Source organism: Trichosurus vulpecula, chromosome 6 (genome assembly GCF_011100635.1).
Source record: "Trichosurus vulpecula isolate mTriVul1 chromosome 6, mTriVul1.pri, whole genome shotgun sequence".
NCBI classification, from domain to species: domain Eukaryota; kingdom Metazoa; phylum Chordata; class Mammalia; order Diprotodontia; family Phalangeridae; genus Trichosurus; species Trichosurus vulpecula.
The window spans coordinates 205,444,374-205,460,316 of NC_050578.1; the positions used below are offsets into that span (position 1 = coordinate 205,444,374).

Sequence of the window (15,943 nt, forward strand, 5' to 3'; positions counted from 1 at the left end):
GAAATTAAAGAAGATGCATTAGTGTCTGCCTTGCTGCTACACACTAAGCACTACAGGGCTTTTCCATTTGGCTTGTAGATGACAACTGTGTATGTTTCTCCCATTGAAATGTGAGCCCCTTGGGAACAAAGGCCACTTGGCTTTTCTCTTTGTATCCCCAACAACAAGCACTTAATAAATGTTTTTTTACTCATTCATTCACAAGTGCTTATCTGTCTCTATCTAGGATTCAGACTACCTATAGGTGGTTATGGTGAACACTTCTTGGTGGCCCCCATGTCCAGCGGCCTTTTGTAAACAGGCACATTGCCAACTCTGTCCACTATTAGGTATGAAGTAGCTTTCCATCAATCTACTGATTTGTGTGTTCCACAAACATCAAGATTTCTCAGCAAAACCATGTCAATTTGTTGAAGGTCTCGGCATTGAATATAGGCATCAAAGTTTAATTTACTTCTGTCAGCATTCTTCTGGGCTGAAATTGTAGCTAGTGCGGTGGTAAGCTTACTTTAGCTTACCTCTCAGATAAGAAATGTCCTGATTATGAGTGCCTACAGAGCCCACCCCCAGCCCCCGCTCTGCCATCCTCATGGACTCCAAAAGGCAAGCCAGTTGATAGGAGTGGCTCACACATAAATATCAGCAGGTGGGTAGGACATAAAACCAGTGCTATAATTCCAGATGGAGTTGTGTACGTGTGTTAGGATAGCCAAATGGTGACACCACTGAGATTTTTTGTTCTGATCTCGGTGCCCCAAACATACTCATCAGTGAGTTATTGAAACACATATCATGTGCATCCTCTCAAAGGTGGTAAGGGATTGTTCTCACCTTCTTAATGCCAGTTAAAGCCAACATCCCTTTCATCCTTCTCTGCCTAGATCTGGCAGGATGCTCCTACACTGGGAAAATCTTCTTCTAAATTCCTTTTGAAGGGGCTTGTTGTCACCATATATGGCTTATGTTCTTACAATCTCCTTCCAGAGATAGTAAATGAAGTAGGCAAATTCAAAAAGTTTGTTCATAGTCATGTTCTTCAAATATGAAGCATACATTAGTAGTACATTTCTTTGTATGCCACAGGCACAAATTTTACACTCTTTGGTGACATCTGCAGCCATCTGGGGCAAGTAAAGTCCATTTCGTACTACATTTGAGTTATTTTCTTGACCCATACATCTAAAGTCACCATGCAATGATTTCATGACTATAGAGTAGTATGTGTGGGAAAATGTTAATTATTCTAGCACCACACATGGGATCCATGACGGTCTGGTAAATCACCATCTTGTGTAACTCCTACTTCTGCCATTGTCTCAAAAGGGACAAACACTTTAGTTCTTTGACATTGCCACTTTGTATCTTGGCTCTTATCACTTCTTACAATCCTTCAGCAGCCTTCTGCTCTTTTTATGAGCCATAGAGACAACTCAACCAAAGAAGATGAGGTCAATGAATATGCTGCTGGCCTGTTGTCTTTGTTAGTCCCAAGCTTTCAGTAAGATTTAGAGGTTACAGACAGCTTTTGTTTCTTCAATAGTTGTCATCATAGCTTTGATTTCATGTGGCCTTGAGAATGGGGCATCTATACGTGCAAATGTCTTTCCTGGCAAGTAATACATGCTTACTTTGGAGTTGCTTAATTCTGTTACCCGTATGTGTTTGGTCATCAGAATCTAAGTCAGCACTGCTCCTAATATAAATGATTGGATTATTGTCAATCCAAACTTGCAACTTTGCCCCATATGCATAGTTGGTGAAGTTGACAAATTTCATCTCAATGCAACCAGAAACTTCCTAAAAATTAGAGCCTTGCAAAAAGGGAGTGGACTACCACAATGATTCCTCACCATTGCTGGTTTTCAATCAGAATTGGAATGGCCACTAAATGCCTAGCTTTGGATTGGACTTGCTGCTTAGTTATAAGTTGGACTGGATGACTTTTGAGATCTCTTTTCAGTTCTGAGATGCTATGATTCTGTGAAAATCTCACATGGTTCAATTTGTCTTCTTTAATTTAAGAGTACCTCACATAGTGTTTGATTCACACATAGAGCATAATAAATGCAGGTTGACTGACTAAATCGTTCTCCAAGCTCAATAATACTAGATGCTATCAAAATATGTAAACATTGGGGCTAGTTTCCATTTGAGATCAGTGATAAAAGTAATATACCTCTTTTAAAGTCTAAGAAAGAGAATTGAAATGGAAATGCTTTCAAAGGTTTTCATTCTTCAGTAAAGACTGAACAGCTGGTGGAAAGAATCGGTAGATTGAAAATCTTCTATTTGTAGCTCCTACTAGGAAACTCGTTGGAGAAACATGTTATATTATCAACTGATAGGAGATGTTAATCATAAAAACCACAGCACATTGTATTTATGGGGCATTTTACAACCTGAAGTGTGCTTGTGCATACATCATCTCTTTTGCTGAAGTTCATGTCTTACTAGGCCTCCCATAGAAGAAAAACAGAAAACCAAGATGCGTGTGGTTGCCTACTGTGATGACTGGGACCAGTGATCTCAGAAGATTGAAGACTTGTTTGTTAAGCATTGAAACTGTCATTTAGACCTTTGAGAGAAGGGTTGAACTCCATCCAGAATTTCCTTTTTCCATGCTTCCTCTTAGAATCACAACAGGTTACCAAAAAGAAGGTTAAAAGGTAAAAAGTTTAGAGCTGGAACGGCCATTTCAACATAGACTGCTGAATGTCAGGGCTGGGATAGAATGTTGAAACCAGAAGGGATCTTTAAACATACACCAGAATGTTAGAACAGGATGGAATTCTACAATCATCTGTCCAACCCCCTCCTTTTTCAGTTTACAAAACTTAGGTCCAACAAGAGAAGTCGCTACAGATCGATGGTGAATCAGAATTTTATCCCAAGACCAATTATTATTCTACTATACCATTGCTGATTCTTAAGTTTACATCTGAAAGAAGAAACAAATCCTAATTCTAGAATGATAGTGTTAGTCTCGGGATGCCTCATCAAGCTGGGATTTAATTGACATCATCATAAAATGGAATCTTTGGAGTATCATGTTCAACCACTACCTGAAGCAGGAATCACCCGTGAAGCATTGTGGGTAGTTACTGAGCTTACAGGGAAGGAGTTCTCCAGCCCCTGATTAAACCTTCACTGATGGCACATAAGGGCAGAATTTTGTGCTATTGAAGGAAATGCTTAAAAAATTGACAAGCAACAAATAGGGTAGGCTCTTCTCATATCTTTGAAGCATGTGATGTAGTGAAGGTGTGGTTTGCTATAGAATATAAGTTGTGAAAGTATGACTATTCCCTAAAAATACCCTGACTAGAGATAACTTCAAAGCAATCATAGATAGTAGGCTCCTTACAATTCCAAAAGGTTATTGTTCTTTGAACTACTTTTTAGGATTTTTAAAGGCATATAAAAGTTTTGTTATTGCTTTTGCCAAGTATGCTTTGAAAAATAAATGGTTGAGACATTTCTCTGGGCTTCTAATTGTAATTTCTTTTGCTGATGCCTTTTAAGATGTTCCCTTCAGCTGGTCAGTGATTCTCTTTGGCCTGGTTTCTAGGTCTTCGAAGAGGAACACCACATTCTGTACCTGGATCATGGTGGAGTGATTGTGGCTATCAAAGACACATCCATCCCCCTGAAAATACTCAAGTAAGGCTTTCCTCCTTTACAGCAGAGCAAGGGCATTTAAGATGGATTGTGGGGATTAGGGGGAAGGGGGACAGGGAAGGGGTTACCTGTTTATTTGTTTCTTCCTAATGACTTTTGATCCTAGGTTGTATGTGGCCATTAAGAGCAACCAAATGACTGGTTGGTCTATCAGTCCCTCTAACTAGCTTTGTAATTAACCTTAGGTAAGTGACCTAACATCTCTGGGTTTTCAGTTTTTTTATCTATGAAATACAAGGTTAGGCAAAATGATCTTTAAGGCCACTTCCAGTTCTAGCCTTCTGTTCTAAGTTCCCTTCCTGCCTTGACAATCTATGATCTGTGTTCTAAGATGGCTCCTGTCTTCAACATTATGTTGTGTTCTGAGTTCACTTCCAGCTCTAACACCATGTGTTCTATTTTCTAATTTCCCATCACTGACCAGCTAGGATCTGTTTTCTAAGGTGTGTTCCAGCTATAACATTATTATATTTCATGTTCTAAGGTCTCTTCCAGTTCTAACATTTTATGTTCTATGTTCCAAGTCCTCCTCTAGCTTTGACAGTCTATAGTCTGTGTTCTATGTTCCCCTCTTAGCTCTGACAGTTTATGGTCTGTGTTCTAAGGTCTCTTCCAGCTCTAGTAATGTCTAAAGGCCTTCTAACTCTACATTCTAACATTCTATTATGTCTAAAGTATGTCCCCTTATGGGAAGGAAAGAAAAGACCAGAAGTGTCCATCAGCCCTTGGAAGGAGAATTAAATGGTTTGGGCAGTAACTTTAAAAGATGACAAGAATACACCACGGAGAGGGAAAGCACTCAGGACCCATAAGAAAACATGAGTCCTTATCCTAAAGAACAGTTCTTTTAAATCTACAGCTGCAGTCTGAAGGCATGTGTGTTATAGACACATAAAACTTAAGATATGGTAGGGATCTTAGACATCATGCCATCCCACTCCCTTACTTTTATAGATAAGGAAAATGGGGCTCAAAGAATAGATATCACTTGTCTAAGGGCACACACCTAGGAAGTGCCAGAGTCAGGACAGGAACCCAAGTCCCCTGACTCTTAGGGGTGTGTGTGTGTGTGTGTGTGTGTGTGTGTGTGTGTGTGTGTATGTTTCTCACTACACCACATCTATTATGTTATATTATAGTGAGTTATTATTATTATAATTATCATCTGACAAGATCCAGAGACTGTTAGGAATGCTGCCAGTTGTCAGTGGTACATTTTCCGCCTGGTTTTCCCCACAGGCATCTGAGTGGGGATGGTGGGTGGGAGCGCTGGGATGACATTTAGTTAATTAAAATACTTACGACTAGACAAACCCAGCTGACTTTTAGGAAATGTGACTAGATCTGTAGGTACCTGGAGTCCTCTGTTGTCAGGCTGACATTTTACTTAACAAATGGAAAAAGGAAACATACACGCAAACCCTCTTGTGCTATTTGTTTAAGGAGTGCCCCTAGATGGTGAGATCAGATGTGACAAATGAAATGTGACACCTCTCTCTCTCTCTCTCTCTCTCTCTCTCTCTCTCTCTCTCTCTCTCTCTCTCTCTCTCTCTCTCTCTCTCCCTCTCCCTCCATCTCTTTTTTTCCTCATCTCTTTCTCTCTGCCTCTGTCTCTGACTACCTCTCTCTCCCCTTCTCTCTCTCTCTCTGTCTCTCTCTGTCTGTCTCTCTCTCTCTCTCTCTCTCTCTCTCTCTCTCACTGTCTCTCTCTCTCTGTCTCTGTCTCTCTCTCTCTCTGTCTCTCTGTGTCTGTCTCTGTCTCTCTCTCTGTGTCTGTCTCTCTCTCTCTCTCTCTCTCTCTCTCTCTCTCTCTCTCTCTCTCTCTATCTCTATCTCTATCTCTCTCTCTCTCTCTCTCTCTCTCCCTCTGCCTGCCCCCCTCTCCCCACCCATCTCCAGGTTCAGCATTGATGAAGGTCATACCTGGAGCACACACAATTTCACCAGCACTTCGGTATTCGTGGATGGACTGCTAAGTGAGCCAGGGGATGAGACTCTGGTGATGACGTAAGTGACCACTCTCTTTCCTAGGTGCCAGTCATCTGGCTCAGGGCTTAATTGAGTTTGACTGGCAGTACTCTGCCTAACTTGTACATGTAATGAGCTGTGGTTAATATTGTCAGCACCTGAGAACAAGGGTGATTCTTCATTCTCTCTTAGAATCACGGTATCTCAGAATTGTTGGGGACTTTGGAGCCATTTATCTAGTCTTCCTCATACATCAATAGGCATTCCTTTGCAGTATCCTCAAAAAGCAGTCATCTAGCATCCACCCAAGAGGTAGGTCACTACCTCCAGATGCAATTCATTCTGCTTCAGGGACAGCTGTAATTGTCAGGAAGCCTTTTTTATCCTACCAAACCAAAACCTGCCTCTCAGCAACATCTTTCATCCACTGCTAGTTGTTCTCTCCTCTGTGGCCAAGCAGGACAAATCTAATCCTTCCATCAGAAGTTCCATCTCTGTGTAACCTTTAATACTGCCACTATCCCAGTCATCCTTCTGTAAACACTCTCCAACTGGTCAGAGTCAGAGATAGAAGGATTCGAAGAACTTGAAAATTCCTGATGTGAATTTACCTACGAGCTGCCACAAGGCCAACTATCTTCCTCCCTCTCCCATTTGCCTTGTTTACTCTTGCTTTGAATCAATCTACTCTTCCCCCAACTTGTTTCTAATACCTACAGTCTCTTTTCTAAACCCTATGATCCTACCCTCTGCATTAATATCATAACAATAGTAATACATCAATATTTTATTGGATCTGTGTCCTTGTCAGTATGGTTATCACCACCATTGGCAAAAGCCATTAATGGAAAGAGCAGAGAGTTTGAAGTCTTATAGACCTGAGTTTGAATGCTGGCTCTACTGCTTGCTGTGGTCATCATCATGGACAAACCAGTTTCTTTCTCTAGGCCTCAGTGTAATCCCCATGAGTGGGATGGAACAAAATTTTATTTACATATATATGTGTATGTGCGTGTATGTATATATACACAGATACATGTGTGTGTATGTGTGTATATATATACATTTGTATATATATGTAATATATATATACATATATACACATACATGTGTATATACATCTCCCCACTCTAAATCCTAAGGTTTCCATACATATCTGTGCAATTCTTTCCTTTGTTTTTTTCTATAACTCTCCCACAAAGGAGTACTCCAATGAAAGAGAGGGCCTCCTCTGTTTCTTTTCATATTTTATGGCACCAGGGCAGTTCATGGGCTGTCCATCTACTACCCCTCCCCCTCATGATATGTTCCCCTTACCTTTTCTGGTCATATATATCTTTGATGATGGTATTTATGTCATTTCTTGTGTTTCCATCATAATAATACTCAGTATTTCAGGGATCTTCCATTTCATCAGTACAGGTATTTCATCTGGACTCCTCATAGGAAGATAAATCTCTGCCCTTTGAACTGCATAAGTCATGTCTCTAGACCCTCACCTAGAATATGGTTTACTAGACTGTGGGCTTCATGGTAATCAAAGGGAAATACTTTAATTCTCAAGGAAATTCCCATAATCTTTATCTAGATAGGGTCAAATATACCTCTGCCATATCTATAGTAGTCAAAACAGAGAAAGGCTTTTTGGAGTATGGAAAAAAGCCTGACATAGGTTCAAACCCCAGCTCTATAACACTTAACAGTTACAACACTATGAACAAGTCACCTTACATCTATCTTTAAGCCACAATTTTCCCATCTGTAAAATGGGTATGATACAGTTTTGATTACCTTTCTCCCAAGGATATTGGCACAAAAGCATTCCATAAACCCTAGCGAGCAATAAAAATGGAGGGCACCCGGATGGAATGATAGATAAAGAGGTAGACTTGGACTCAGAAAGACCTGAATGAAAATGCTGTTTCAGATACTTAGCTGTGTGGCCATGGGCAAGTCATTTTATTTCTATGTGCATTAATTAACTTATCTGTAAAGAGAGGGCTGGATTCCATAACTTTAAGGTCCCTCTCAGCTCTAATTCTGTAGTCCTGCACTCCTATATAAATTTATTAGTATCATTACAAAACTGTCCAGTTCTCAGCTAGATTGAGTCCTTTTCAGGTATTTTGTTCAGTTTTATGAAGAAACACAGCCTGGAATTGAGACGATTCTGACCTTGAAAAGTTGAGTCATAAATTGCCTGAAACTACAGAATAATCATTTCTTATGTGAATGACCCTTCCACAGGGTCTGGATGATTTTATCTCTTTTGTCTCTTTATTTATGAAAAAATATCATGAATATGGTGGCAGAATTCAGAACTCTCAGGATGGTGACAAGGACCATGGGCTTTAGAAGAAGCCAGTACTGAAAATTCCTGAATATGATGGCAGAATTCAGAGCTGTCAGGGTGGTAACAAGGACCATGGGCTTTAGAAGAACCAGTACCAGGAAGGAGCAAACTGAAGGCTGTTTTTCTTACTCTCTGCCAAGCCATGTAATCCTTGCACACATAAACTCCCACTGACTTCAGCTGGATGTTAACATACAAACAGCTCTGGAGCATCTGTTGGTGAATGCACTCCCCTTTAATTTGCAAAATAAAGCCTCCAAAACTGTCTGGATAAACCTTTCAGAGCTGACCAGGCCACTGCCTCCCAACATAGAATGCACAATCATATTGATTTTGTAATTGGACCCAGAGTGCCTTGAGATCCATAGGTTCTGTGATCTTATCATCAGAATTGTATGAGGCCAATTCAATCCAGTACAAGGCTGAGCGTCATGATAGATGTATCTTAATGACGATAAGGAAATCAGATTCATAACTGAAAAGCTAAGCTGGACCCCGTAGGTTCTGTTACATATAGGATAAGGGCTGGACATGTGATTTTACTTGTAGAGGGAGCTCCCACGGGAAGGAGCTCACTCTGTCAGTGAAGGTCTTAGAGTCTTAGGGAGTAGCCTAGAGCGCTGTTCTCCACCTCAAATAGAAGTGGGGAGGCTGCTAGGTGGTGCAGTGGAGAGAGTGCTGGGTCCGGAGTCAGGAAGACTCATCTTTGTGCGTTCAAATGTGGCCTCAGACATTTACTAGTTATGTGACCCACGAATCATTTAACCCTGTTTGCCTCAATTTCCTCATCTGTAAAATGAGCTGGAAAAGGAAAGGCAAACTACTCCAGTATCTTCGCCAAAAAAATAAAAGAAAGAAAGAAAGAAAACAAATGGGAACACAAAGAGTCTAAAAGGATTGAACAAGGAAAGATTTATGGGACAGCAAGCTGGGACAGTAGATAGAGCACTAGCCCTGAAGTCAGGAGGACCTGAGTTTATATCTGGCCACAGATACTTCCTAGCTCCATGGCCATGTGCAAGTCACTTAACCACAATTACAGAGGAGAGAAAGGGAGGGAGGGAGGAAGAAACTAAAAAAAAAGAAATAGCGGCCACTAAACCATACATAAGGATCCCTGCATTGACTTAGAAAACTATGTATTAACATTATCTGTGTTCTATTGTATTTTTATTCATTTTTTCAATATTCCTAATTAGGGCAGCTAGGTGACACAGTAGATAGAATGCCAGGCCCAGAGTCAGGAAGGCTCATCTTCATGAGTTCAAATCTGGCCTCAGACACTTAACCCTGTTTGCCTCAGTTCCCTCAACTGTAAAATGAGCTGGAGAAGGAAATGGCAAACCACTCTGGCATCTTTGCCAGGAAAAACTGTAAATGGGGTCATGAAGAGTCAGAACATGACTGAACACACATTCCCAATTACAGGGCTACACATTTGACCTCTGACTTAGAACATGAAGGGGTTAAAGGATTTGCCTGAGATCACGCAACCAGTATGTTTCAGAGATGGGACTTGAACACAGGTTATCGCAACTCCAAGTGTTTTCTCTCTCTCTCTCTCTCTCTCTCTCTCTCTCTCTCTCTCTCTCTCTCTCTCTTTCCTTTCCTCCCTCTCTCTCTCAATCTCTCTCTCCCCTCTCTCTTTCCTCTCTCTTTCTCTCTCTCTGTCTCTCTGTCCCTCCCTTCCTCCCTCTATCTCTGTCTCTGTCCCTCTCTCTGTCTCTGTCTCTCCATCTCTCTCTGTCTCTCTCCCCTCTCTCTCTGTCTCTCTCCCCTCTCTCTCTGTCTCTCCCTTTTTCTCTCCCTCCCTTCCTCCTCTCTGTCTCTCTCTCCCTCCCCCCCATCCCAGTATCTCTCTCTTTCCCTCTCTCTCTCAATCTCTCTCTGTCCCTGTATCTCTCTGTTTCCTCTCTCTCTCAATCTCTCTCCCTCCGTCTCTCCCCCTCTCTCTGTCTCTCTCTATCACTGTCTCTGTCCCTCTCTCTGTCTCTCTCCTCCACTCTCTCTGTCTGTCCCTTTTTCTCTTCCCCTGCCTCTCTCCCTCTCTCCCCTCTCTTCCTCTCTCCCTCCCACCCCCTCTCTTCTCTTCACTACCCTAAACTGTCTCTCTGTTCCACATTCAGATACTATAAATTCCCATGATCTTGAGTTAGCCCCTCCTACTTTCTGGGCCTCAGTTTCCTCTGCCTACAAAGTAGGGCAGATGATCATGTCTGCTCTGCTTCCCTTGCCAGGTTGTTGGGTGGATCAAATGAGATAATAAATGGGAAACTTCTTTGCAGCTGTGAAGGGCATAACACATTTAATTTATTGTTATTAAAAAAGGCAAGATCCTTTAGTTAAATAGACAAACATTTTCCAGAAAACCCACAGGGGAATAAAGGGCTAGCTAACACTCTAAGCTCCCCACTTTGAACATTTTCAAAATACAGAGATAATGGCATTTACTAACCGAAGAGGGCTTGGAGGGAGATTCATTATCTAATTAGTTCCTGTCTGTAAAGTGCTAATTATCATTAATTATTGAGGTCCTGTGTGTCATATGAGGCTGATCTATAGCACATATTTGCTAGCAACAGATGGATGTGCCTGCATCCCCCACTGTAACAGTCGCAGGGATGGGAGCTTGGTGATATGAGCATCAAACTAATGAGGTCTGCTGTCAGCAGCCAGCTATTGTTCAGCGCTCAGCAGTGGAGAACCCCATAGTCTCAGGAACACACACCTGGTCAGTTGTAAACAACTTTCCATACGTTTTATCCAGAGCCACCCTTATAGATTAACTACCTCCCCTGTCTAGAAATTATAAGGTCAATTGTATGTACACCAACACCAGAGATCTCCTGGTGCTGGTGATCCTGACTGGCCCTTCCCAGCACTGATGGAAAGTGACTGCTTAGTGGTCATTCTGGGTATGTATATAGAGAAAAAAATATATAAAAAAACCTCATCTAAGACCCAATGCCCTGAAAAGTTTGCCTCAGTAGTACTTGATAGGTGTACAACTTGGGTATTATGTGTGAATGTTTACTATAGACCTGGGGTTATTCACCTTTTTGGTAACATAGACCCTTTAGACAATCTGGTGAAGACTATATCCCCCTTATCAAATTTAATATTATGAATTCATAAAATATATAGGATTTCAAAGGAAACCAATTATATAAATATTTTTAGTTCATAGATTCCAGTTCAAGACCCCTACCATAAAATCATATAAATATTATATTTGAAAAAACTTTAGGTGTTGTCTAGTCTAATCACAATCTGATGTGATAATTCCCTCTACAATATTCTTTAAAAGCCTCTTGAAGACCACCAGTGATGAAGAACTCATTACTTAGAAAGTAGCTCATTCCATTTTTGAAATGCTTTAATTGTCAGAAAGTTCTTCACAGAATCTCAGTCAAAAGGGATCTCAAAGGTCATCTGGTCAAGCCTACACCTGAACGGCAATGCCCTTTCCAACAACCTTGACATGCAGTCATCCAGTCCCCGCTTGAAGTCATTCACCCATGGGGAACCTACTATCTCCTGGGGTGGCTCATTTTACTTTTGGAATATTCTTATTATCAGAAAGATTCTCTGTATATAAAGCTTAAATTTGCCTCTGCAACATTTTTCCTTGTTCTTAGTTCTGTCTTCCAGGGCCAAGGAGAACAAACTAATCTGTCTTTGCACTTGACTGACCTTAAGATATTTGAAAGACATGTCTTATATTCACAATATCTCTGTCTTCTATAAGGACACAAAAAAACCATATTTGCTTGAGTACAGGACAGAGAGACATGACTAGACAACAGTGCATATGAAAAAATATATAGGGGTTTTAGTGACTGCAAATGCAATATGAGTCAGAGATATCATATGGCAGCCCAAAAAGCTGATGATATTTGTTTTACGGGAGAGACCTAAATCACTTAGTCCAATCCTCTAATTTTACCTATGAGGAATCTGAGGCTTGGAGAGATTTAATGACTTTGCCATGATCACACAGTAAGTTAGTGTTAATTCTAGAACTCAGACCCATTAGAAGGAGTGGGATCTCTTACATTTCTTTTTATCCCTAGTACTTAGAACATAAATAGCTTTGCACACAGTAAGTACTTAATGAATGCTTTATTCATTCATTCAAAGCCAGAACACTTGACTCCTAGTCAAAGTCTTTTTCTACTGGCTATATGAATAAAAATAAAATGTCTAGAGTGATATCTAGAATCCTCCAGTACTTTGTCCTGATCATACAACATCTGGAGTATTGTGTTTGTTTCTACATTTTAGTAAGTATGTTGACAAACTAGAGACTGACCTTGAAATGGACAGTGACCTTCTCTGCTTTTCATTCTTCCTTTCAAGACTCATAACCCTCCTAATCACTTCCCATGGCTAAACTCCAGTTTATCTGTGTGTTGTCATAACCAGCTCAGGACACAGTATTCTGCATGGGGTCTAACCTGCTCAGATGAAAGTAGAATTGCGGACTCATTTGATCACTTCTGTTAATTTGGCTTAAGGAGTTGAAGCTGGTTGTTTTGCTCTTCTTTAGTGAAGCCATATCGTGAGCCACACCAGACCGTTGGTCTGTTAATTTCTAGATAGGTCTCTTTTTTAAGCATTCAGGACCCTTTGTGATATGGCCTTCACTCTACATAGCCAATCTTATCTCTCACTGCCCGTAACATGATTTTTCTATTCCATCCAACCCCCAGGAGGCTAGGGAAGTGAGGATGTAAAACTAAGATTAGCTAAGGCATCATCTCTTCATAACATAGTGGATAGAGTACTGGAAGACCCAGATTCAAATCTCACCTCTAGCACATACTAGCTTTAACTCTAGGTATGTTACTTAACCTTCCCCCATCTATAAAATGAAGGGGTTAGTCTACATGGCTTTTAAGGTCACTTCTTTTCAAGCTGTATTATTAGAGATAAAGTTAGGAAGACCTGAGTTCAATCCCACTTCAAATACTTACTAGCTGTGTGACCCTGGACAAGTCACTTTATCTGCTGTCTGCCTCAGTTTCCTTATCTGTAAAATGAGGATAATAAAAGCACTACCTCACAGGTTGTTGTGAGGAGCAAATGAGATAATATTTGAAAAGCGCTTTGTGAACTCCCAAGTGCTATATAAATGCCAGCTATTCTTGTTGCTTCTGTCACCATCATTCTTAACTTCACATCACAAATTCAGAGCCAGAAGGGACCTTAGAAGCCACGTAGCCCAATCCCTTTATTTTTACAGCTGAGGAAACTGAGGCCCAGAGTGTTTGAGTGACTTGGCCAAGTTTACCAAGGTAAGAAGTGATGGGCAGAATGTGAACCAAGGACTCCAAAGGGAGAGTTCTTTATCAAGCGGTTTCTACATAAAAGAATGGTCAAAGGAATTAAAACTGTGTAGCCTGCAGAAGGGAAGAATTAGAAAAGACAGATATGCTAGCTGACTTCACCTCTCTTGAGGGCTATCATATGAAAATAGGATCGATTTATTCTATGTGACTCCAGAGGACATAACTAGAACCAATGGGTGGAAGTGATTTTTTTTTTAGCTTAGCCTAAGGGGGAGTGATGAACAAATTAGAACGCTCCAAAATGGAAGGATGGAAGGAAACACACATTTATTAGGTTTCTACTGTGTGCCAGGCACTGCCCTAAATATTTGGTAATTATCATCTCATCTGATCCTCACAACCACCTTGGGAGGTAGGTGATTTTACTAGTGCCACTTTATAGTTGAGGAAGCCAATATATGCAGGTTAGGTGACTTGCCCAGGGTCACACAGCTAGCAAATGTCTGAGGCTGGATTTGAATTACTCAAGTCTTCATGACTCCAGCCTCAGTGTTCTAGCCACTGTGCCGCTTGGTTGCCTCCAATAGAAGTGACTGCTTTACTAAGTAATATTTCCTATTCATGAAGGTCTTCAAGCAAAGGCTAGATGACCATTTGTTATGGTGATATAGGCAGACATCCAGTGTTGGGTAGAGTATCATGTAAGGTGACCTCTGGCATCACTTCCATTTTTGAGATACACATACACTATGATTCTATAGTGCAGCCAGGTGGCGCCATAGTGGATAGAGTGCCGGGCCTGGACTTAGGAAGACTCACCTTCCTGAGTTCAAATCCACCCTCAAACACTTACTAGCTGCATGACCCTGGGCAAAGCATTTAACCCTATTTGCCTCAGTTTCCTCATCTGTAAAAATGAGCTGGAGAAGGAAATGTCAAACCACTCCAGTATCTTTTCCAAGAAAACCCCAAATTGGGTCACGAGGAGGCAGACAGGACCAATCAGACAGGACCAATCGACTGAACCACAACAGCAATAACAGCCTCGTTCTATGAGCCTGGAACCCTCAAGACTGAGAGCAGAATGGAGATGAACGAGATCCAAATCTGCTCTGTCATGTGGTGTAGGAGAAAAGAGCTTGGATTCAAACCCCCAGTGCTTAGCGTAGTGGCACATAGTAGGTACTTGATAAATGTTTATTCATTGATAACGGATTGATTTGCTGCGGTATGATATTGAGCCAGTTGTTTAAATGCCCCAGGCTTAAGTTTTGTTATGTATAAAATGGGGGGAGTGGGGCTAGATGGCCTCTGAGGTCCTTGTGTCCCCTAAATCGATGCTACTGTGTTTCATCCCATTTCCCTGTAAGAGAAAATCTGATCTTTGGCCTAAAGGTGTTGTAACTTGAGAGCAAAGCTGTTCCCTTGCAAACTGAGCCAGTAATATTTCACTGGGGGCAGAAAGAGCAAAGCTCTACGTGCATTCTTTGAGCTTGTTAAAATCAGTTTCTCAGGGCTTCCCTTTCATTTGGATTTAAAACTGGTTTACAGAAGAAAAAAAATAACACAAGGGCAAACTGGTCTGGCCCGGTACAGTAGCTGGCATTTGGAATTGCTGGGACCGTTATTATTTATTCACTGTGTGTCCTGGCCCCCGGCCCCGTTCAGTGGTAAAGAGGAGACACTTGGAAGGCTTTGGACAGGAGCGAGGATATCGCGCCTGAAAGAAAAAATGAGCTTGAAGTGAACTTTTCAGACCTGTCAGTGAAGTGTAAATGTGTGTTTGAAAATGCCTGTCCTTTGGGCGTCTGTGTCTTGAACTGTTTATCCAGCACACTAGCAGAGCTCTCTGTTTCAGATGTTCCCCGTCATCATAAACCCTCATTAAGAGTTGTCAGTGGGCAGCTGCAACAGCAACTTTAAGAAGGGGATCTGTTTTCCCACTTGGGTCCTTGAGCCTTTCACTCATATTCCCCTGTAATTTAGGCAGATAGGGCTGACTTCTGTGTTCATTTACTTCCTTGTCGCCTTAGGCCAAATTCTGCATGTCCTCCTCCAGCCAGGCTTCCACTGGCTTCAGAATTTGCCTCTGGTTTGTGATCCAGTAATTGCCTGCAGGTTTGGGCTCCACTTACATCTCCTATTAAGTGCACATTCAGCTCCCCACAACTTTTTCCAGATCTCAGGAGATCTGTGGCCTGGCCCACCTTCTTTGACTATTTCTGTTTGAAGGATCATCATAGAGGAAAGGAAGTGGTAGACCTGTTCTGCTTGGCCTGGAGTCAGAACTAGGGCCACACAGTGGAAGTTACAGAGATGTATATTTCTGGTCAATGTAAAGAAAAACTTCCTTGTCTTTGGAACTAACCCTAACAATTACAGCCACCTGGCTATGGAATGGAGCACCTCAGGAAGCAGTGAATTCAGCTGAATTTACCAAACATTTATTGAATACCTGCTTTATACCTATGGGGCAGTTAGGTGGTACCTAGAGCACCTGGGCTTAGAATCAGGAAGACTTCATCTTCCTGAGTTCAAATCCAACCTTCAACACTTACTAACTGGATGACCCTGGGCAAGTCATTTACACTGTTTGCCTCAGTTCCTTGTATGTAAAATGAGCTGAAGAAATGGCTAACCACTTCAGTATCTC

At 41.4% G+C, this 15,943-nt stretch overlaps 1 protein-coding gene across 1 annotated transcript in view; it reads left to right on the top strand.

Moving 5' to 3' along the window:
* The window catches only part of SORCS2 (sortilin related VPS10 domain containing receptor 2), a 265,638-nt gene that overhangs the window by 161,534 nt on the left and 88,161 nt on the right, over positions 1-15,943 (top strand). Inside the window, exons 11-12 of the mRNA XM_036765080.1 lie at positions 3,569-3,660; positions 5,578-5,685. Coding sequence (XP_036620975.1) covers positions 3,569-3,660; positions 5,578-5,685 — 200 coding nt within the window. The remainder of the gene's footprint in view (positions 1-3,568; positions 3,661-5,577; positions 5,686-15,943) is intronic.